Source organism: Phalacrocorax carbo, chromosome 16 (genome assembly GCF_963921805.1).
Source record: "Phalacrocorax carbo chromosome 16, bPhaCar2.1, whole genome shotgun sequence".
Classification (NCBI taxonomy): Eukaryota; Metazoa; Chordata; class Aves; order Suliformes; family Phalacrocoracidae; genus Phalacrocorax; species Phalacrocorax carbo.
Window position 1 is genome coordinate 2,120,722 of NC_087528.1, and position 22,997 is coordinate 2,143,718.

Genomic DNA, 22,997 nt, shown 5'->3' on the forward strand with positions numbered 1-22,997 from the left:
AAATGACCTTATTCCATTAACTAAAGTTGATTTAAAATTTGAGTCAAACTGAAATAGGGTGTCGTTTCCACTGGTTTTAGTGTCACATTTAAAGCAAATAGTGCCAGAGAAGCTCTCAGCATCATGACTCAATACCCTGCTTATGAGCTGAGTGATACAGTTTTAACCAGGAGCCTAGCCTCATAGGTGAAGCCCACAACTGAGCAAGAGTGGTTAAAGAATTAGGTACTGTTTCTGGCTCTGTCAGTGATGTACGTAACCCCAGGGGAGTCTCTGAACCTCCCTATGTTTCTCTGTCCGGAGAGCAGGCCCAGTAGTACTCTTTTTGTGTCTCTCAGAGGAACAGGGTGAAAGTGCTTTAGGTTGTCCTGCAAATAGGAGAAACAGTGTTGAAAACACAGTTGAGTTAGGCTTGGTATTTTCCTGTTTGCTCCCTCAGCATCTGCCTGCTCTGTGCATAGAGAGCAATTCTGCAAGTGTCTGAATCCGCAGGTCAGCGTGGCTGTACTGGAGTGTGGTTTCCCCTGAATGTTAAGTGTTGCAGTGTTTTTGGGGAAGGTTATAAGGGATCGGTGGTGGTTGGTACAGTACAAACCCAGTACCCTGTGTTGTCTCTGCCTGTCACCTCTAATCTCTTTCACCTGAGGCCACTTCAAGGGGAGGTCCTGGATGGTGGAAAGGGAAGTAGTTGCTAGTCCTGCTGTGCTGTGTGATCTGTGTGATGGGGAGGGTGGTGGTTGTCCACCCTCCCATCCCTGCAGGGGCCAGGGAATGCTGGAGACGCTTAACAATGGAGGAGCTTGTTTTGGGAAGGAACATGCAGAGCGCCTGGTGCTCTGATCCAGCCAGGCTGCTGTTACAACCTGGTTTTTCACCTTGTTCAGTAGTTGAAGGAGAGTTTCTCAGCCTTGGAGTAGTGGGATCATCCCAAGGCGATCAAGCCTGGGGCATGTGTGCTGGGTTTGGGAGCCCTCCTGCTGTGTTGTCTCCTGAATGTTGGTGGAGCTGTTAGGGTTCACTGTGCTCCATCATTTAACCACATGTAGAAGCAGTTGTAATGTTGGCTATGCTGCCTGGCAGGGAGTAACAAATAAAGCCCTGAGATGCTGGGCAAGCTGGAGTCATGCTAATCTAGGGGCAACTGCTTTGCTGTCTGAAGTCTGATTCTTCCCTGGGAACTGAAGGGGAAGAGGATGGTGTGCCTGGACCATCAGTAAATATCTCTGCTATTATCCTTCACCTGCTTCGTGGTGCAGTAATGGATGGCAGAGCTCCTGGGGGAGGGGCGCCCCTCTCCTGTAAGGGGGTCTGTGTTGTGTACACATCTATCAGTTTGTTGTGTGTCACCCATTTTGGATGACGTGGTACCCAGAGCCTGCAGGGACTTCTTCTGGCAACTGAGGTGATGTTAGCAAAGATCATTTTTGGAAAATGAATCCCCTTGGACACTAACGCTTTCATGTCATCTCTGACTGCGAGCCCCAGTAAAAGCATCTTTGCTGTGCTGGCACCAACTCCTGGACCTCTCCTTACATCTGGGATCTGTTTGACGGTAGTTTTCCTGCTGTTGCCCAGACAGACGTCAGAGCCGCACAGGCTATTATCTCTCTTAGCTGCCTGCTGTGATTTAAGAGGCGTGCGTCGTACGCGGGCTGACGGAGGCCTGCCTGAGATAGATAAGCTCCTGCCATTCCTGCTCCCTGCCTTTCCCTCCAGCACCAGTGTGTGGTGGGGAAGGCCTCCCATTCAGGATGCTCTTTGACAGGCAGGATCTGGCAAGGTTTCCCGTGGCAACGGCTGCAGAGGAGTAGCCATGCATGATTTGAGTAATTGATTTGAACACTGGAGATGGCAAAATCCCCTCTGCTCTCATGCTTGCTCTGCCTTGGCAGGCTGAGGTGGCCCCTTGCATGATATACGTAGCCTGTCCTGGTTCTGTCACTCCCTGTTCTGGGCAGCCCACGCAGGACTTTGAGAGGTTTTACACCTTATCGCTGCTGGCTGGCTTCTTCCTATTGCTGTCTGTATGCACCATCTAAACTGCCCTCCTTCATGGCTGTAAAACCCTCTTTGTAAATGTTTTCCTTTCCTTTTGTCTTTAGTAAGTCAAGCATTTCCACATGGCAAGGTCCAGTGCTACTCTTCTGTTTCCCCAACATCTCTAGGCCTTTGTCTGCTCAGTTTGGTGTCATTAAACAGCTTGTTCCTATTCAGTCATCTCCTTCCAGGGGGGAATTTCTTTCCTGTACCGGCTGGGTTTTTTGTGTTTCTCCCTCTTGTTCCTTTGTAACATCTTGCTTCCCTGCGTATTCTTGGGGAGTGTATCTTCTCTTGCTGTGTTATACTAGTGTGACTGTGTGCTCTTTGCTAATCCTGGGCTGACAATACTCTTCCTTGTTTCTCAATTTTAGGGAGAAGATGATGATGAAAATGCCCGGCCACTGGCTGAGTCGTTGCTCCTTGCTGTTGCAGATCTGCTCTTCTGTCCTGATTTCACTGTGCAGAGCCACCGGAGGAGCACGGTGGTAAGTTGTGTCATGAGATAATCTGCAGAGGAAGATTAGCTGTGTGGTGGGGGGTACCCTGGAAAACCCCAGCAGTTTCCTGCAAACAGTAACATACGGAGCTGCTGAGCTTGAATCCACAGTGACAAAAATTGATCAGGGTTTGGGGTTCACTCTGTGGTGTTTGTGCCTTCTAAAACAGGTGTTCTGAGGCAGCTGGGTGAGTCTCAGCTGGAGTGGCTGGCACTTCCCCCTGCACTACAGCTTGCCCCTCAGGAAAAGGTGGTTGCGCTGGCAAACAACTGCTCTTCTGTTGCCATCAGAGCAGAGACCTTTAGCACCTGGTTCCTTTCACTGGCAATTTGGTGCAGTCTGGGGCAGGAAGCAGCTGTTTGTCTGATCGCAGGTGCTGTGATGTGAATGAGTAGATGGTCTTTGTTGTGTCTTTCCACCTCCTCTCCCTTTTTGTGTCATTGCAGCAAAGACAAATGTGTTCCGATCCTTACGGTGACTGTCTTTTACTTCAGAGGAGCTCCCTGAAGCAGGGATCTCCTACCAGGTGTGCTAAGGACAGATTCTGGTGCATCTCCCTCTCTCTGTCCACCACTGATTCTGTGGTGTTTCTTGTAGGTCCAGTCTATAAACCAAAGACGACAGCCCTCCTTTTTGGTATAGCTATGAAGTATATTAAAAATGAACATGCTAAACCACTCTGTATTTGATGGCTGCAAGATTTCCTGACAAGCTTGAGTACTAAATTGCTTGCTTGAGGTTTTTGGGTAGTAGAAACAGGGTTAAAATCTGTCACCTGGGGATGAAGGGGCAAGGCTGGGTCAAAGCCACATTGGTATGTGCTAAGAGTAAGTAGGAGTGTGGCTGAAAGAGATGGACTGGTCTTGTGCTGTCACTTGGGATGGGTTGCATAAGTGGATCTGACAACATTTTTTCCTGGGAGAGCACCCTCCCCACTGCACCTGTGACTTCTCCTTTGGCAGCAGCCAGCCTGGCTTTCCAGGCCTCTGGGCAAGTTGAGTTAGATGATGGGATTGTGAATGCTGTTAGCTGTGTGTCTGCTGCCCTCAGCCTCTGTGGTCTGTGCCTCGCTGTCTGCCCTCCCTGGATCTAGTCTGACTTGCACTCTTGGGCCTGGCTGAGGTTAAGAGCAGAGATGAGTACGACCACCTCGTGCTCATGGCAGAACAGCATAGGCCCCAGAGATATGGATGGTAGTGGTTAGTTGCTGAAGCAGAACTCAGTAAAGAGGAAGCATCAGAGCTGGAAGGGAATAGGCAAAGGAGCCCCATACTCTCTTGCTGTTTGCCTTCCTATTGAAGTCAGCCCTGGAATTATGGCTAGAAATTGGGGATCTCTCGGTCATGCACAGTGCCTGCATATCTGTGATTTATCACTTGCAAAGGCTGAGCTCTTTGAAGACATTGGCACATACTTTTTTAATCCTGGGCAACTGCTATAATGATGGCTAGTAACATGCTGTCTCACAGAATCACAGCATGGCAGGGGTTGGAAGGGACCTCTGGAGATAATCTTGTCCAACCCCCTGCTTGAGCAGGCACCCCCAGAGCAGGGGCACAGGACTGCGTCCAGGCGGGGTGTGAATGTCTCCAGGGAAGGGACCCCACAGCCTCTCTGGGCAGCCTGTGCCCCTGCTCTGGCACCCGCACAGGGAAGAAGTGTGTTTTCTCATATTGAGGTGGAATTTCCTGTGTTCCAGCTTGTGCCCATTGCCCCTTGTCCTATCACTGGGCACCACTGAAAAGAGCCCAGTCCCATCACCCTGACACCCGCCCTTTAGATATTTATAGGTATTGATTAAATCCCCCCTCAGTCTTCTCTTCTCCACGCTGAACAAACCCAGGTCTCTCAGCCTTTCCTCAGAAGGGAGATGCTGCGGCCCCCTGATGATCTTGGTAGGTCTCTGCTGGACTTGCTCAAGCAATTCCACATCCTTCTTAAACTGGGGGGCCCAAAACTGGACACGGGACTCCAAATGAGGTCTCACTAGGGCAGAGTAGAGAGGGAGGGTAGCCTCCCTCGGCCTGCTGGCCACACTCCTTTTAATGCACCTCAGGACACTGCTGGCCTTCTTGGCCACAAGGGCCCGGTGCTGGCTCAGGGTCACCTCGCTGCCCCCCAGCACCCCCAGGGCCTGCTCAGCAGAGCCACTTTCTGGTAGTTCAGCCCCGAGCCTGTGCTGGTACATGAGGTTGTTCCTCTCCAGGGGCAGGACGTTGCACTTGCTCTTGTTGAATCTCATCAGGTTCCCCTGGGCCCAGCTCTCCGGCCTGTCCCGGTCTCGTTGGATGGCAGCACAGCCTGCTGGTGTATCAGCCGCTCCTCCCAGCTTGGTCTCAGCAGCAGACTTGCTGAGGTTACACTCTGTCCCTTCATCCAGGTCATTGATGAATATGTTGAACAGGGCTGGGCCCAGCACAGACCCCTGGAGAACTTCGCTAGTGACAGGCCTCCATCCAGACTCTGCTCCATTGATCACAACCCTCTGAGTTCTGTTGTTGAGCCAGTTCTGTATCTCGCTCACTGTCCACTCATCCAACCAACACTGCCTTAGCTTGCCTGTGAGGATTCTGTGGGAGACAGTGTCTAATGCCTTACTGAAGTCAAGATAGACAACATCCACTGCTCTCCCTTCATTGACCCAGCCAGTTGCACCATCACAGAAGGCTATCAGGTTGGTCAAGCATGCTATTCCTTTGCTAAATCCATGTTGACTGTTTCTGATATCCTTCTTGTCCTCTACATGCCTGGAGATGACCTCCAGGATGAACTGCTCCATCACCTTTCCATGGATGGAGGTGAGGCTGACTGGCCTATAGTTTCCCAGGTCCTCCTTCTTGCCCTTTCTGAAGATTGGAGTGACACTTGCTGTCCTCCAGTCCTCGGGCACCTCTCTTGTCCTCCACAACCTTTCAAAGACGATGGAGAGTGTCTCAGCAAGAACATCTGCTGGCTCCCTCAGCACTCGTGGGTGCACCCCATCAGGGCCCATGTATTTGTGAGGGTCTGGTTTGCATAGGTGATCTCTGACCCAATCCTCCCCAACTGATGTTAAGTCTTCCTTTCTCCAGATTTCTCCTCTCTTCTCTGGGGGCTGAGATGCCTGAGGGCCAACCTTAGCAGTAAAGACCGTGGCAAAGAAGGCATTCAGTAACTGCCTTCTCTACATCCTGTGTCGCCAGGGCCCCTTCCTTGTTCAGCAGTGGGCCCATACTTGGTATCATACAGCTGATACATACTGCTGATGTATTTAAAGAAGCCCTTCTTGTTATCTTTGACGTGCCTTGCCAGGTTTAATTCCAAGTGGGCCTTGGCCTTGCTCATCGCATCTCTGCGTACCCTGAGTCTCCTCCTAGTGTTCCTGCTTAGTCACACGTGGTAGAAGAAGGTTTGTGGATGTAATTGCATTTTTCTCCATGAAGCCTGTGCCTGTCAGGAGATGTTCTAGATTTGATTGTGGAGGGAGGTCTTGGGTACTCCATTCTGAGCAAGAGTTGTTCTGAGCAGCCTAGTGAGAAACCTGATGGCAGGTGAGCTCTGGCCTCTCTGTCGGAAGTGAATAGCAAGGCAGGGAAAGCCCAGATTGTGGAGGAAGCTGCAGTTGCCTCTGTGCCAGAAGTAGCTGCTGTCAACATGCTGGTTTTGTGGAAGCCGTGGCTGGGGTGGTAAGTGCATCTTGGTTGCCCTTAAGCCCTGCTGTCCTGAGGTCAGTGTCCTTGTGGGAAGGAGGAAGGGAGGGAGGTAATGCCATGGGAATCCAGAGCTATTAGAAACAGTCCTCTGATCCACTTTCCCCAAGTGCGGAGAGGTGGCAGAATTTGCTTAATTAAACCCCTGAAAAGAGACAGCCAAAGTGTGCCAAGTGCACTTGATACAAACGTATTCATCTGGCTGCTTGCTCCTGGTCATTTCTGGAGGGTCAGCAGGTGGTTTTCAATGGCTGCTTGTCTCTGCAAAGCTGCTTCAGCCCGAACCTGACTGACCATGACAAAGATGATGCTGCGGTTCATCTCCTCAGGTTGCAAAGCGAGAGTCTGAGAGTCATGCCAGCAGCTGTTAAGGGACTGGAAGGGCTCTCACTAGAAATAATGTATTTGCAGTCACCTTCTTGCTTTACCCTGTGAAAAGCAAGTCACAGCCATATCTGCTTGTATTATAAAGGAGGGATAATTTGCTGCTTTTCCCGCCTTTGGGCACAGCCACTGCGAGTCACTTATGTGGGTAAACTCAACATGACGTGCTCTGAGATAGAGTCGAGGTGTCAAGCAGGACTGAACCCCTGTGTGGTGCTCTTGATCTGCAAAGGAAAAGCCCTGACCTGGGCTGTGTTTCATGAGATTTGGAGGAAAGGAGAGGAGATGGTGGTGGTGATGCATCCAGTAAAGAGAACAGAGTGTATTTTGGATCCTTTGGCATTGGGTGACCCCTCCCAGTGGAGGTGGCTAGCACTGCACCTTAGGATGCTGGAGGAAGGGCCTCGTTCTGCATGGTGCTCAGTACCTGTTGAAGATGAGAGGCACTCTGTCGGGGTGCTGCCTGAGTGGGGCTGGGATGTACAGTCCGAGTGTTTGGATGCTTCTCTGCTGGTGTCTTTGCTGTTGCTAAAAAGAGTGACTGAACTGCCTTGGATACCACTACCGCTGTCAACTTTGCTCTTCCTTTCTGTGGTCCCACCTCTTATTTCTCCCCACAGGACACAGCGGAAGATATCCACTCCATCGACAGCTGTGAGTACATCTGGGAGGCAGGAGTGGGCTTTGCTCACTCTCCACAGCCTAACTACATCCATGACTTGAATAGGTAAGGGGGTCTGCAATGGCAGAGTGGAAAGAAACTGGGCTCAGGAGGGGGGGAATCTGAGGGAGATGGGCTATCCTTGCCTCCTCGGGTGTCTGATTACCAAGGGGCCTTCTCCTTGCTCCTTTCTGAGCTAACAGGACTGGCAACACAGGGAAAAAACCAAACCCAGCTATCCTTTTTGAATATTTTTTTCGTAGTATGATACGGGAGTCTGAGTGTCTGCAACAGGAACTGGCAGAACATTTCCACTTTGAAAATGCCTAGGAGCTCTGTACTGTATTTTTTTTACATAAGGCCGCAATTCTGCTGAGCTTTGCACCAGTGACAGCAGTGTTGCTTGAGAGGTGAAATGGGCTTAGCTCTCTGTGGGGAGGACTTTTTAGATGGGACTTCTGTGGTACTGTGGTAGGTGACTGTGCCTCCTGTGCCCAGTCCCTGCTCGTGAATGACTCCAGACCTTGGCTTCCTCTTCCCTTCTTTCAGGACAGAGCTGCTTAAGCTGCTGCTGACCTGTTTCTCTGAGGCCATGTATCTGCCTCCCTCCTCGGACAGCAGCAACTCCAATCCCTGGGTGCAGTTCTTCTGCTCTACAGAGAACAGGTGAGGGTGAGGGGTGGGTGATTGGATGCCAGGGGGAGAAACACCTTCAAATCTCTTCTATGGAGTGTGTTCATAATGGGGGACCATAGGACTTGCTACCTCCAACATCTAGGGGCTGAAGTCTTTTTTCTTTTTGCCTGTCATGTACGCCCCATTATCTCATCTCTGCTTAGTGAGAATTGTTCCTTGGCAGCAAAAGGAGAGACTGAGCATGGTGCTCTCTGGAGCCTGATGCAGGACTGATCTCTGCCCTCTGGGAAATAGCGGGTCCTGTTCCCTGGTGGGGGTGGTGGTGTGGCACTGCAGCAGGTGGTTTGTGGTGTTGGTGGCGGGTGACTGCTGCCCTCTAGTGACTTTGTCTCCTTGGGACTTTCAGCTCCTCAGGTTAGAGTTGCTCAATCTGGAGGAGCACAGCCCTGGCCGAAGGCAGACAGTTTTGTCTTTCCAGAGTCTAGAGAGCTTTGAGGTCTTGTCCCCTTTTTCACATTGCTGCATGGGATTCCTCTGGAAATCTTTTCAGGTGAAAAAGGCCGCCTCAGCTGTAGTCCAGGAGACCAGCTGGGAGCTGGAGTGTCAGCTCTTGTCTCGGGGCTGCTCGGTCAGTTAGAGAAGATGCTAGTGATTTGTCATGACCCCAAACTCTTGGGGAGAGAGATACCTGTCCCTCCCCAGGGCAGCACCTTTTGCTTCCTCAAATTTCTGAGAATGTTTTCTTCTCCCCAGACATGCGCTCCCACTCTTCACCTCGCTCCTGAATGTCGTCTGTGCCTACGACCCGGTGGGTTATGGGATTCCTTACAATCACCTGCTTTTCTCTGACTATCGCGAGCCCCTGGTGGAGGAGGCAGCCCAGGTGCTGATCGTCACTTTGGACTATGACAGCTCCACCAGTTCAAGTCCCACTGTGGATGGCACAACCACTGGCACGGCCATGGATGATGTGGATGTGAGTGACACTGGGATCTGTATTTTCTGCTCTCCTGAACATCCTATGGTTCTCTTACACCAGCTTGCGTTGAATGTTGACCTGTAGGGCCCAGCAACACTCCTCTCCATGCAGGCTGCTCTCTCTGGCCCAGTCCTGCTTCTTTCCTGTAGGTCACGAAACAGCTGTAGATGACCAAACTGCTAGGTTTTGGTCACTGACTTGAATCAGGAGCATGTAGATGAAAAGCCTCTGACTTTACTGTTTCCTGAGGTGCTCTGTCTCCTAGCATTTAGAACTGGATCATTCAGAGAGGAATCCTGAAACGAGAGGTGTTAGACCCCAGAGCCAGTGGTTATACTTTGACTTCCTGAGTCAGCCTTGTTGCCAGTAAGCATTTCACTCCTTGTCTTTGAACACAGCCTCCTGGACCAGACAATCTGTTTGTGAATTACCTCTCAAGAATACACCGAGAGGAGGTAACGTGCTCCTATCCTGAACTATTGCCTGTCCGATTTCCTGCTGATTGCATTAGCCCTGGGCCACCACAGTCTCTTTCCTGGTCTGTTGGCAGGATTTCCAGTTCATCTTGAAAGGAGTGGCCCGCTTGTTATCAAACCCGCTGGTCCAGACCTACCTGCCAAACTCTGCCAAGAAGATCCAATTCCATCAGGAACTCCTTGTCCTCTTCTGGAAACTCTGTGACTTCAACAAGGTGTGGATCTGCTTTTTGTTGAGCTTTGCCACACCTTGCCCATTGCCCAGAGCCTGGCGTGGCTCTGGCTGGACCAAGCCCTGGTGAAGAGCCGTGGGCAGGTAGTTAGCAGCGACTCTGTGGTACTCTGGTCAGCAGCACTGCTCCCTGCTGGGTGGGCTGGGGGGTCTGGCTCCAGGGAGACCTGAGAGAGGCTGCAGATCCTGAAGGTCAGTGCTTGAGGTAAATGCAGGAGCAGGTGTTATAATAACTCTACAAATAATGCTAGAGTTGAACAGCTTGTGCATACACCAGCCTTTCTAACGTTCTTGAGAGGCTAATTACCTTGAAGCTACCTGGCCTGAGCCCTATGGATGGTGCGGAAAACCAAATATGCTTGCCATCGTCTGAAATCCTCCCCTTTCTTCCAGAAATTCCTCTTCTTTGTGCTGAAGAGCAGCGACGTTCTGGACATCCTTGTCCCAATCTTGTATTTTCTCAATGATGCCAGAGCAGACCAGTGTAAGTTATTTCCAGTATTCGGGATGACGTGTGCTTGGCATTTGAGCTGGAATGTTCTTAAGATGCATCCTCCCTATCGCTGAAACGCGATAGCATCTTGTGTGGGTTCCTGGCCTTTTGCAGGCACAGAGCAGAATGGTTCGGTTAGCTGGGTGTTAATGTTTGTAACAGACTAGAAGCAGGACATGGTCTATACCACAACGCAGGGAAGGGAGATCCTTAAGCATATGTTGACTCATTTTGAGTCCTTATGTCAAAAACTGTGTCCCTGATCCCATCAAGAGGGAGAAATGAGCAGTCTGCTCTTGCCTTGGGTGTAAACTGGGCATAACTCCATCACCAAGTAGTGGAAAGAAGTAATCAGATCTTTGCTACTACAGTGATGGGTTTACAACAGGAACGTAATGAAGAAAAGCATGATCTGTCTGAGACTTGACATTGGCCCTGTGTATGTGCTTGGAAAGAACACTGGTACTGGCAATGGAAGGAGCTCTGTGTGGGATGTCCCTTATCAGGCTGGTCTGGTCTCTGTGGTTTTTCTTCCAGTCCCATAGTGTTTCTCCTCTCTCCTTAACTGCCCTTCTGTCTTTAGGAGCCCACTGGACTCACTGTGACATGTGGGTTTTTGTGTTGTGGTTTTTTTTCTTTCTTTTCCCCTGCAGCGCGAGTGGGCTTGATGCACATTGGAGTTTTTATCCTCCTGCTTCTCAGTGGGGAGCGTAACTTCGGGGTTCGACTGAACAAGCCGTATTCTGTACGAGTGCCTATGGACATCCCTGTCTTCACAGGGACACATGCAGATCTGCTCATCATAGTGAGTATAGCTCCAGCAGTTCTTTTCTGTCCCTCGTAACTCCTGTTTCATACCTCTACAAATAATTGTCCTCCTTCCTCCTTCAATATACTCGTCCTTCCTAGATTGCCAGCCCACTGAGTAGCTAGAAAGTGTGTGGGATGCATCCAAGCACTGGTGGGATCTTTGCACGCTGTAACCTGAGGTGATGTGTCTGGCAGGCTGTGCATGCATGAGGTGCAGTTCCATCTGCATGAGGTGATCCCAAAGAAACGGGATCCCGGATGGTGCTTCACTGGTTTCTAAAGGACTCTGGGACTGGCATGAGTGGGACGGGTGCATGGCCTCTACCAGACTTGATTGCAGGTGGGGAAGGCAGGAGATCTGACTGCATCGCTGGCTCTGTCCCGAGTAACCAGAGTTGTTCAGATCATCTCTCTGTTGTCATTATACTGCAGATCTTCTCTACAGGCGTGCCAGCTAGAGGTGGGAAGGCGAAGACTGGGAATGTCTGAACTGGTTGCGAGGCAGTTGAGTCTTTCTGTGTCTGAGGGTATAGTTAAGAAAAAAAGGACAAACATTTGAATTAGAAGTTTGCGTTAAAATCAGATGTGAAATGATTAGTTCTGTGGCATTTCAAGCAGCTATTATTAGGTTTCAGAGTCAAAATCCATTGGAGGTGAAGATGTTTCTGGCTTCCTGGTGGGAAGCCTATGTGGGCTGCCTGTGCAGTCAGTTTGTTTGCAGTGCTGTGGAGCCCTAATCCTGTCCCCAGAGGATTCCTTGTAAATGGAAGCTTGTACTCCTGGAGTGCAAGTCTGCAGTGAGAGCAGCCTTCCCCACCTGTGTAATTGTGGAGCGTGCAGGGCCCTGCCTAGGAAGGAGTGGTGTCAGGAAGCGATTAGTGTGGGGGTGGCCCTGGTTTTGGTTGAGAGGATGCTTTCAGTAAGGTACTACCTTGCTGAAGAACTCCTTCCTTACTGTAGGTCTTTCACAAGATCATAACCAGTGGACATCAGCGGCTGCAGCCTCTCTTTGACTGCCTGCTCACCATTGTTGTGAACGGTAAGCGCTGTGTGGTGTGAAACCACAACACACAGAGGGGACAGCTCTCCCTGAACTCCTACCTGTGCCCCCTAACACTGCCCAGTGCCAGTGACTGCTGCTGGAAACTGATCCTTCCTAGCCTGTGCTGGAGGTGTCAGCTGCAGATCAGACCTGCCTGTGGGCCTATTGCCTGGGCTCGGTCGGATGGGGCAGAGGGCGGGCCAGCAGAGCCCCTGGAGCCCTGCTGGGGTGGCCAGAAGGCCTGGTGAGGGTGGCTGGCAGTGCCGTCCCTTTCCAGCAGGGAGTGCCACCTCTCCGCGGTGGCAGTGGCGTCCCTTGGGCTTAGTGAGTGCCCAGGTGCCTCCAGTTGTGTAAGCTTTTGCAGGAGGCACGCCAGAGATGATGTTACTAGTATAAAACTACACAAAACCCTCTTAAAGCAGAAATGCCTCCTTTTACTAGGCAATATCCCTGTTTCACCTCTTTGGTATTTGGAAATGTTTCTGTGGAACCGTGTGTTACGCTCAGCTATTCCATGAGGCTTTCTCAGAAGTGCAGGGTGGGAAGGTGGTAAGAGCAACATTTTTAGTGGTGTATTTATTCACATAAATACACCTTGGTTCCTTCTTGTGTTTTCATTTGTTTGCCTTCCCCAGTGTCTCCATACCTGAAGTCTCTCTCCATGGTGGCTGCTAACAAGTTACTGCATCTCCTGGAGGCTTTTTCCACCACCTGGTTCCTGTTCTCCGCTGTCCAGAACCACCACCTCGTTTTCTTCTTGCTGGAAGTTTTCAACAACATCATTCAGTACCAGTTTGACGGTAAGAGACTGATGGCTCTATTTAGTGGCTTTGTGCTAGTTTAGTGCAAGAGAACGTGAGATGGAAGTTCAGAGACAGTCCAAAGAGATGAGAAGGGGAGAAATACAGAAACCAGCTACATGGAGACTTGCTGAGGATTGAGGAGTTGGGTTAGTAGGTAATCAGTGTTGGGCCTGGGCCCTGACCCAGACAGATTGGATTAGAGCAAAATGAGATGACAGCTAATTATCAGCATAACCTCAGCCTCCTGCAGACCGGAAGATGAGGTAGGTAGAGGCGAAGAAGGGAAAGTGAGTGCTTAAAGCTTAGGTTGTGGCTGGCTGGATGCTGCTGCGGAACTGCTCGCACTGCTCAGCAATGTAGGTGAGGGGACAAAACAAGTTCCATCTCATTAAACGTTTGAGTGCCTCTCAGTTCTGCTCTGGCAGGTCACAGGAGCTGAAGAGCAAACAGAATCATCCAAACAAAGTTCTGGCACTTGCTGCCTTTCCAGGAAATGCCTTGTGTTTTCCCGCTTAAAAGCATGACAGTCTTTTACCTCGAGGAAATAATAGAGTGAGATCCCTTAACCTGCTCAAAAATTAATGTTTTGCTTTAAAACTGCAAATCAAGAGTGGCCATTCTGCTTCCCTAATGGAAGTCTTGCAAGTGGTGGTTGCCAGATCCTAAACCAGCCTTTGTGGCTGTGATTAGTGTTTCATTTTAGGGGATGGTTTCATTCTGTTCTCTGCTGCCTTGCAGACAGTAAGAATTCTTGCCTTCTGGCTTTGCTATTTCAAATCTTTCTCCTCAAATGGAGTGCCCCTGATTTGCTTTGTGAACTCTTTTGAAGATAGAGAAATGTTGAATCTTGGCTAACAACCTTTTCTTCCAAAATAGGTGCTAATACATCGTTTAAATTGTCCTTTTTCTTCTCGGCTGTTTGAATGCCAGTTTCTAAGCCATTTCTTGTCAGCCTTCCAGCCTTGGAAGGATTTCACTGAATTTCCTCTACTGCTTTGTAATGGATAAGAGGATATTGAGCTCTGCTCTTTCTTCCTTGTGCCATTGCCTTTGTGGGTGGAAGCATGGTTCTCTGATCTTGTCGGGTCTCCACAATCATGCTTTGTGTATCCAGTGAGCCATGCTGTATTGGCAGAGCTCTGAGTCTTACTTCTCAGCTCGTTTCATTGCTGTGATTCCCAGGGAACTCAAATTTGGTCTATGCTGTTATCCGCAAGCGGAATGTATTTCACCAGCTGGCCAACTTACCCACGGACTCACAGTCCATCCAGAAAGGTCTGCAGCGCAAGAAGAAAACTCCTGAGCCTATTTCTCGCACCAACTCGCAGGATGGGATCTCCATGGAAGGGTCACGTCCTGCTGCCCCTGCTGAACCAGGGACACTGAAGACAAGTTTGGTGGCTACTCCAGGTTGGCTTTAGTTTATCTTTGTAACAGGAGAGACGTTTGTTTTCTCTGTGCAATTCAGTGTGGACTCACCCTTTAACTGGGCGTGGGAAAGATTAAGAGTTTACATCTGTGAATGGCTTCTTGCCTTTCAGTATGAGTTTCAGATCCGTTTGCCCAAGCCGATCACAAACAAGTCAAAGTAAACTGTCTTGAGTCTCTCTCCTCCTGAGTGTCCACAAGCCCATGTGTCCTAATCTTGACCTTTTGCCTCAGTTGAACCATATACACGTGAACCTCTGTTCCTCTTACATCGGGGAGCGTTTTGCTAGAGGTGAATTCCTTTGGGGTGGTGAAATCAAGGCTAGATCTTGCTTCTCCTGTTGAAAGGAGAGCATTTCAGGTGTCCGCAGATGCACAGGAGTCTGTGCATGGTGTGGCAGAGAAGAACCCCCGCTTTTAAGCATATTTAATTTACTTGTGTTTGAGCTTTTTCTCCTTTGAACACAGGAATTGACAAGCTCACGGAGAAGTCGCAGGTATCAGAGGATGGGACCATGCGTTCGCTGGAGCCTGAGTCTTCCCAGCCTCCACCAGAGGGTAACCCTCCCTCAGCTGTGAGCGATGGGGAGCCCTGGAGCGGGGTAAGGCCACACATTCTGGTGTGTAGGGAAGGTCTAGGGTTTTCTGTGAAATGAACTAATACTGGGGACTTTAGGAGAGCTCTGGCTGGCCCTCTGACAAAAGGCATCATATTAGAGGCAATATGGGCACGTGTGCTGTGCTGGAAAACCCCGTGGTTCAGAAGCACTGTTGCATAATCTTGGGTGTTTCACATTTGTGCTAGTGACATGAGAGCTAGGGCACTAGATGCGTGAGCTTTCTCCCCCTTGAAAGCTACTGATAGAGCAGCAAGTGCATAATTGCAAAAGGATGTGCTCTTGATCTAGAGGCTTTCAAATTGGGTTCTGATTGCTGCTGCTTTTTCCCTTTACCTCCTTCCTGGGATGGAGAGCTCTACCAGAATCTTCTGGCTAGCTGGTGTTGTGAAAAACCTGTTTCCATGAGGGCTTGGCTGAGATGCTGCCCTCAGCTTGGCAGCTGCTTGGCTGTGCAGATGAGACGGAGGCTTTGCTCTTGAATCAAGGCTGCGCTGCCCTCCTAGGCTCTGTTGGCAATGTCAGCCTTCTGGCATTTGCTAGTTTTCCCCATCAAGAGCTATAAACCAGCTATCTTCCAAATTCAGTGGAGCAGTAGTTTCTTATTGCTCTCCATTAACTCCTCAGGCCACGTCCTTTCCGGTCCAGTATCAAAAACCCCTAGGCTGTCTTGTAGTGTATTACATGGGCTATCCTGCACTTCTCTCCTCCTCCAGCAAGGCTGTGGCCTTATACACTTTGCCTTTATGTACTATATACCTCTGTAGACTATATATCCTATACACTCTGGTCTTATACACCTAGCTCTGCCTGAGCATTCACTGTCCGCTGAGCCATTTCATTGCAATGAGAACATTGCATCCATTTGCGCAGGGAGGTGTGGCTGCCTCATGGGGAAAGGTATAGTTTTTCCTCCCTGTTTTTTTCTCTGGAATGGCCAAACTGACACACCAGCTCTCACCAGGTGTGGAGTAAACTGGGCAGGAGGTGATGAACTGGGGTGGGATGATGCATTTTATCATGGGCTGCTGAGGACTGTGGTGGTGCTACAAGAATCTTTCAGTCTGTTTTGCTCTGGATGTGCTTTTGGCTGAGGCAGCACTGCAGAATTGGAGCCCACATGGGGGATGTTTGCAAAGGCATTGCAATCTAGTGGAGCAGGCTGAAGACTCCTGTCTTATACCCTTATGTCCTGATCCTCTCTGCTTGTTCTGCTTGTGTGTGCTCTTGTGGGCCTCTGGTCTCAGCCAGTTGCTTATTAGCTGCCCCACCTGGCTCCAGCAATACTGTTTGTTTGTCTAAATGTTTGTGGGGTGAGGGCCAAAAAGCAGACAGGAGGCGAAGGACAGGAAAGCAGTGGGTGTGGGATATGCCATGGAGACGATCATCACTGCTATCACATGGCGCTTCAGGTAGCACACACCTGTCTCTGGGGATTGTGGCATTTCAGGCTGTCAGAACATTGCCTTCTTTCTGTGCTCCAACCTGGTTCCAGCCTACTGAGTTAAGATAAATTAGTAAGAGGTTCTGGATAAATTTTAGGATACCCACCCTTATGATTGGTTTAATTTCCTTCCTTTATCTGTTGTAATGTTCTCCTGTTATCAGTCGTAACCATTTCAAAAGTGTCTTATGAAATGTTCAACAGCCTTCATATTTCAGTGTAATTCCATCTTTCTGCTCTTAAACGTGTCAGCTGGCTGCCAGCATTTGGGTGGCGGCTGTGGGAGAGTGAGGAGAAAAGAGGAAGAGGGTGGGGTCACCTGGTGGAAATGAGTGTTTTTTATGTTTTTATGAATTTTATTTTTAGAAGCTTGATGAGGACGCAGCACTGAAGGTGAACAGACTGAACGATAAGGTTGTAGCTGCAAACATTGCAAAATAATGTTGCTGTTTAGGGTTTGAATAAACTGGAACGAACAGAATTCCCGAATATTCCACGACCAGTTCTACTTACCCTTCCTGGCCTTCCCTGGTACCAGGCAAAGGCCCGTGGTCAGCAAGATGTCTTAAGCACACAATTATTTATGTGGTCATTAAGTGAGATCTTGGCCGAGAACTTGCAGAAGAAAGGTTTTCTTCTTCTAGCAGCCCATGAAGCATAATCACAGGTCATTACATCTGTGTCCAGCAGCTGGCTTGAGCTGTTCCCCAGTCGGAAAAGGACTGGTACAGCACTGTCAGCTTCCAGCAGACTGCAGCACAGCTCTGCCCCAAGCCTGCTGTTTCTGGTTGTGAAGGTGACGTGTGGAGGTGCAGGATGGCTGTTGGAAGGAAGTGCTGTTCCCATTTGTTTCGTGGAAAAAAATCAGCTTTAGGCTGTAGTAACGAATGGTCAGGGTGCATTGCAAAAGGAAAATGCCTCTCTGTTTTTACCTCATGCAGAGATTGATAGTGATTTTCAAGGGTCGTTTCCTTCCTTCTCACCATGAATATGGAAAGCCAGGGTGTTAGTAGTGTCTTCTGTATAAGAGAAACGAGAGAGTGACGGCGAGAAGAATAATAAGAGGGAATTGGGTCTTGGACCTTTGACCAGAGCTTTCCAAAAAATGACTAACGATGGTGTCTGTGTTTGGGGGTATAAGTGTGTTGTTCCCTAAGGGGCAGGGGTTGGTAGGTAGCAGTTGCTGAGAGCCCACGCCTGAAAAAAGGTTCTTTAAGATATTCCAGGATGGGCACCAAAAATCTGAGAGATACTCGCAGACAGAGGTGTGAAAAGCTGTGGCCTTTAGCTGTTTAATCTCTGTGCTAAAAGAAAGAAGCATGCCTGAACAGTCTTTCGTCAGTCCCGTTTTAACTCTCCCACTGTGGATTGTTCCAACAGTGTGTTGGCAGCGGTGACTGGAGTTGTGACCTTGCCACAGGGTTCTACAACTTATCCCCATCAAATATTGTCACTCACTGGGTCAAAGCGTATGGTTTTGGTGAATGAAGGTCCGGTGGGTTTGTTCTAGGGACAGGCTGAGCTGTCTTTCCCATCTTTCCCAGCAGTGCTCTGGAAAAGTTGGGGGTAAAGTCAGCAGAAAATGGGTTGTATTTCTTGCTCTTAAGTGTGATTTCCTTCTGTTTTTTGGTTTGGTTTTGTTTAAAATAATATTTATTGGTAGGAGGCATCACATCACCGACGGGATCGAAGGCGTCTCTCTAGTGCATCCTCCAGTGGGCAGTGGACCCCAACTCCTGACTGGGTAAGGGAATCTGGACAGAGGAAATAAATAATGAGGAAAAGAGTTGTGGCAGAAATGCCACACACAAACACCCACACCCACCCACCCTTCCCCGCCAGCACAGACTCCCTCCAAGGAGCGTTTCCTCACGGGGAATGTCTTTTGGCTTGTGGTCAAAGCTCCAGAAGTTTACTACCATCTGTGAAATGGTATTTTGTGTTACCTGTTTTAAACCAGTGCCCCGTTAGTTTCGCTGAGTGGCTCGTAATTCTGGTGCTCCAGATTTATCGTATTGCTGTTGTGCACTCAGTTCATCCACCACCTCCGTGACTCTTGTAACCCTCATTTGTTGTGGAGATACTGTAGAATAACTACTAATGCAGTGCACTGATTTCCCTGCGGGCTTTCCTACTTACAGGTGATGTCTTGGAAGTCAAAGCTTCCCCTGCAGACAATCATGCGGCTCTTACAGGTGCTGGTCCCTCAGGTGGAGAAGATCTGCATTGACAAGTGAGTACATTTTTGGTGAGAAAGGGCTGGGCAGTGTGTGAAGAGCTCTGTGAGGTTGGCCGAGTTTGAATTCGGAGGGCCTCTAGGGGAAACCTTGCAAAGTATAATTGAAAGCATCACGGTCTCAGCAGAGGAGACGTTATTTTGCTTGCCAATCTTGTTTGTCTGATCCCTTCTCAACTCTTTTTTCAGTGGAGAGAGTGTGTGCTCTCGGTGGCCACGGTCACTCGTTCTGTGTTTTAGACTGATACTTTGTGCTGCAGCAGTTTTGGAGGTGTCTGTGGGACATGCTAAGGATGTTCCTGATCTGTCCCTTTGCAGGGGTCTCACTGATGAATCGGAGATCCTCAGGTTCTTGCAGCATGGCACACTGGTGGGGCTGCTACCTGTCCCTCACCCCATCCTCATCCGCAAGTACCAGGCGAACTCGGGCACTGCCATGTGGTTCCGGACCTACATGTGGGGAGTTATTTATTTGAGGTAAACCAGCTGGGTGCAGTCTAACTTTCTCTTCTGAACTTTTGGGAGGCCTGTAGGGAGAATTGCATGTGCTTGGCCAGCTCTGGATTGTCTCATATTTACAGGCTAGAAAGATGATGTTCCCTTGGAAGAGACCAGTGTGAATGAGCCACTCCAAAACTGCCTGAGCGGGCAATGTGAAGGGGGTTGTTCTGGGAGTACTGCTTGTTTGGGAACTGGCAGCTTTTCTATTCCCTGCTGCTGCTTAGAGGGGATGGTGCAGAGAGTTCATGCCAAGTTCTGGCTTTGTGGGGTGTTGTAGATATTGTCATCCCTTTAAAGCCCACTATCTCTCAACCGGTTATTTCCTCTTTTGCAAAGCTGAAAGCGTTCTGTATAGCCAGCTCCTTTAATCTTGGCTGTGAGATTTGAATCTGTGTACCTGGCCACAGAGAGTAAAGTGGCTCTTGTCTTTCTCTCACAGGAATGTGGATCCCCCTATCTGGTATGACACAGATGTGAAGCTGTTTGAAATTCAACGGGTCTAAGAGAGCACTTACCTCTACCAAGAGAAATACACTGGATCTAAGGACTGCTGTGTGCTGCTTTGTCACAGCTATTCCTGCGTTTCACATCCAGCTGAGAGACCAAAAGGACAATCACTTCATTTACCTCCCTGTCATTTAAAGCTTTAATTGGGACCTGCTTGGACATCCCTTCCCCTGCTCACTTACCTTCCCTCGCCCTTCACCAAGAACCTTGAGTGAAAGATGTCTAAGGGATTGTCCATTGTTGTGGTTGCACTAGAAATCAGACCATCCTTAGCTCTTCTGTCATTCTTTTGCTCCTGGATCTGGTTTGGAAACCAATCTGACCCTGCCCTTGCCCTGGTCAGAGTCAGCATTTAACTGAAAGAGACTAGCTGTAAATTGGGTGCAAGGGAGAAGCTGCTATTCCTGCAGGAGATGGGGTTTGGAAACTGCAGTTACTTTCATGTGGCTCCATAAAGTTTCTGGGGCATCCCTTCTGGCTGCAGGTGTCTCCCTGGTGTCTCGGTTGCGTATTGGTAGGGAAGTCCTTCCCATCCATATGGAAGGAGAAGTTGCTGAAGGAAAACTTTGTGTCTCAGTTCTGAACCTCTCTACTCCTTTCCTGGAAAGCTGCTTAAGAAGTTTTGTAGTAGCTCGTGCTTTGGTGTGGCATGAGAAGTTTTTCCTTGGCTTCCAGGCCCAGCAGCCTGCCTTTCACAGTGGGCTGTTGCAACGGAGTGTGCGTCACTTAGGAAAGCCCTGCTTAACGCGAGTGCACAGGGAGGAAGGGACTGGCTCAGTGAGAGCAAGAGATGTGACTGTTAAACTCTTTTAGTCTTCTCCTGTTGACTGAAAGGACAGTGTCACCTGGGTTTGAAAGGAACCATATCCTTCCATCTTTGCCTGGCAGGCTGATGCAATGCAGGGAGCGTAAGGGTCTTTTGCACACTACTGTCTAAGGCAGGGATTGAGGGAGGCACTCAGGGAAGTTGTAGGAGGAAACGCATCTCTATCCCACTAAGGAGTGGGAAGTGCTGAGGCAAAGTTCGGGTCTTCAGGGCGTTTTGCTAGTAACAAAGTTATCAGATCTTGAATGTATTGGGTCCCAAGCGTGCGAAGTCTGGGAAGCCCGAGTTAGAATTGGTGGGAGACCTGCTGTTGCTGGCTTCGTTCAGCTGCATGGGGTTGTACGTTAGTAGGTGGAGGCTTCCTGGTGTGTGAGTCAAATTTTATATCCTGCTGGGAGAGGCCACTCTTAGACATGCGTGGTCTTTAGACAATGAAATGCAAGGGGTCCTGTTGTGAACTGAGACCTTTCCCTCTCCACCGAAGCTTAGTCCTTGGTGCTCTGGTATCCAGCCTCGTGGGGGGATCGCTGGCCATGAGCTGTTTGCCACAGCTTAGAACCAGTGAGATCACTCCATGGAAACTGGTCTTGCATGTTCAAGTAAGTGGACAGGTGTGGCACACGCTTCTGTGTCTTGCAACCCTTGCCTAAGTTTTGAAGCTAGAGTGATAGCAACGCGGCCATCCTCTCCTAGAGAGAGTGCTGCTCTAGGGTACTGCTGGCTCCTGCTGGCTTGTAGTCAGGTGGTTTCCTCCTTTGGGCACTGAAAGTGGGCTGGAGTCCCAGGCCAGTAGAAAACTGAAATAAAACCTTGAATGGTTTTCTGAAGGATAAGAAATATGTGAATTAGAGAGAGAGGTTATTTCTCCCCCACCCCCCCAGTCTCCAACCCACTTTGCCATCTAGCACTACTCCCATCCTGACCCCATCTGTGGTCAGATGCAGGCAGGGTGAGGGCCCTGTTCTACTTGGAATCTCTCTCGTATACAAGAATGTGATTTGGTGGCGCCAGCCTCTGATTGTATGGCACTTGCACCTCACAGCTGGAATGGGGCATCCTGTGTCCCACGCGCTTGCCTCTTCCCTCCCATGGATCTGCTGGTTCTCTTGATCTCTTCCGTCCTCTCTTTTCTGCTTTGTTTCTTTGTGAGTTCCTCTGGAAACTTTTTTGTTTGTTTCTTGGTGTTTGGAGTCTGATCCTTGTTCTGTGGAAATCAACTTGCACTGTAAACTATTTGCTTACTTACAGAGAGAAAGATAAAGATTATCTGAAACATGCAGTTGGCTGCTTGTTTTTTTCCCCAGAGAGATTATAATCTCGTCTGTTTTACGTTGGGGTGATTTGCGCTACCAGAAGACCACGTGCCGGCTTCCTCTGCAGTGTGTGGATTTTTTTTGTAATGAGAAATGAAGACTGGACTCTGGAAAATGAGTTTATGGCATGAAACCTCACCAAAGGTAACTGCCTCAAAGGGTACAGGAAAGGAACTAGATCAAAGAGGATCAAGTCTCCTGATTTTGTGAACCGTGTACTAAAACCTTTGTGCAGTTGAGACCCATAAAGCAGGCACCCTGGGCCCTGGAAGAGCTCTGGAAGTCATTCACGGGTGGCAGATGACAAAAGGTGCTGGAGCAGATGGCGAAGGAGCAGGGGGCCACTGACATGTTATGGCTCTGTGGGATTCGGGAGTCACGGCTGGCTCGCTTCTCACTAGACTCTGATGGCTGTGCCCAGGCCTGCTTGTCAGCCGTGCGAGGGAGCCAAAGGCCGTTTGTGTTGCACGCAAACTGTGTGCTTGTGGTTTTACCCCCCCGGCCATAGGCACAAATACGTCCAGAGATAGAACCCTCCTGAATGAAAGGGCCAAATCCTCAGACCCTACGTTTCTCGTTGGCCTGGAAGAGTGCTTTTGCTGTTGCCCGCTGTGGGATTTCTTACCTTCATCTACTGTGTTAGAACTGGCTGTTGTAAAGAAAGGACATAAAGAGGCTTGACCACTTATCTGATCTATAGTGGCTGTGGGTGAGAGTTGGAGCTGTGCGCTTCACTCATGTTCATGCTAATCATGTGTTCAGGTAGTCGTCTGGTTGCCAGCAAGAAATCACAATCTGGCTTCTCTTTCAGCCCATACTTGCGCGCAGGACCTATGGGACTTGGCGTTTGTGTCGCAGTAGGAGACCTCCAACGTCACCTGCTCGCTGGAGGCTCAGTAACTTAAGCAGTGTTTTATCTATTACACTGCAGATAAAATCCAGGCCGTGAGTTTGCCTGTGAAGTGCATCGTTGCTTGTCTCCAGGCTGTCAATAACTAAGAAGGAGGTTTGAGATCACGCTCATTGTTTGAAAGGGCCAGACCTTGGCCTGTATCTCCTGTAGATGCCTTGGTACAAACCGTGACATGAGAATAATAATTAACTTTATTGAAGCCTAATTTATCCAGCTGTTATTTCTCGTGACACATTTCTGTTGACACAGGCCGAACTAAAAACACTTATTGGGCAAAGTTCATGCTCATGCAACGTTCTCACTTACAGTTTCACAAAAAGGTGCTATCGGTGCCTGAATGCTGAATCCGAAGGAGGGTGGGATGTGTGTGGTCAGGAGTTTCTAGGTCTCATCACTGGTGCTGTCTTGGGAGTTTGCTTTTCTAGGGGATCACAAAAAAAAGCCCATAAATATGCTCTGATCCTAAACCC

At 49.4% G+C, this 22,997-nt stretch overlaps 1 protein-coding gene across 2 annotated transcripts in view; it reads left to right on the forward strand.

Moving 5' to 3' along the window:
- HID1 (HID1 domain containing) overlaps positions 1-21,580 on the forward strand; it is a 33,929-nt gene extending 12,349 nt beyond the window's left edge. The window contains exons 4-20 of one of the 2 annotated variants that reach the window (XM_064466920.1): positions 2,412-2,525; positions 7,231-7,337; positions 7,821-7,937; positions 8,661-8,883; positions 9,285-9,341; positions 9,437-9,577; positions 9,988-10,078; positions 10,741-10,892; positions 11,858-11,936; positions 12,575-12,739; positions 13,925-14,152; positions 14,639-14,772; positions 16,598-16,645; positions 17,895-17,975; positions 18,373-18,464; positions 18,786-18,944; positions 19,408-21,580. In XM_064466920.1, coding sequence (XP_064322990.1) covers positions 2,412-2,525; positions 7,231-7,337; positions 7,821-7,937; positions 8,661-8,883; positions 9,285-9,341; positions 9,437-9,577; positions 9,988-10,078; positions 10,741-10,892; positions 11,858-11,936; positions 12,575-12,739; positions 13,925-14,152; positions 14,639-14,772; positions 16,598-16,645; positions 17,895-17,975; positions 18,373-18,464; positions 18,786-18,944; positions 19,408-19,471 — 2,052 coding nt within the window. In that variant the 3' untranslated portion in view covers positions 19,472-21,580. The remainder of the gene's footprint in view (positions 1-2,411; positions 2,526-7,230; positions 7,338-7,820; positions 7,938-8,660; positions 8,884-9,284; positions 9,342-9,436; positions 9,578-9,987; positions 10,079-10,740; positions 10,893-11,857; positions 11,937-12,574; positions 12,740-13,924; positions 14,153-14,638; positions 14,773-16,597; positions 16,646-17,894; positions 17,976-18,372; positions 18,465-18,785; positions 18,945-19,407) is intronic. The other variant, XM_064466921.1, reaches the window with a different exon arrangement.
- The last annotated feature ends 1,417 nt before the right edge of the window (positions 21,581-22,997 follow it).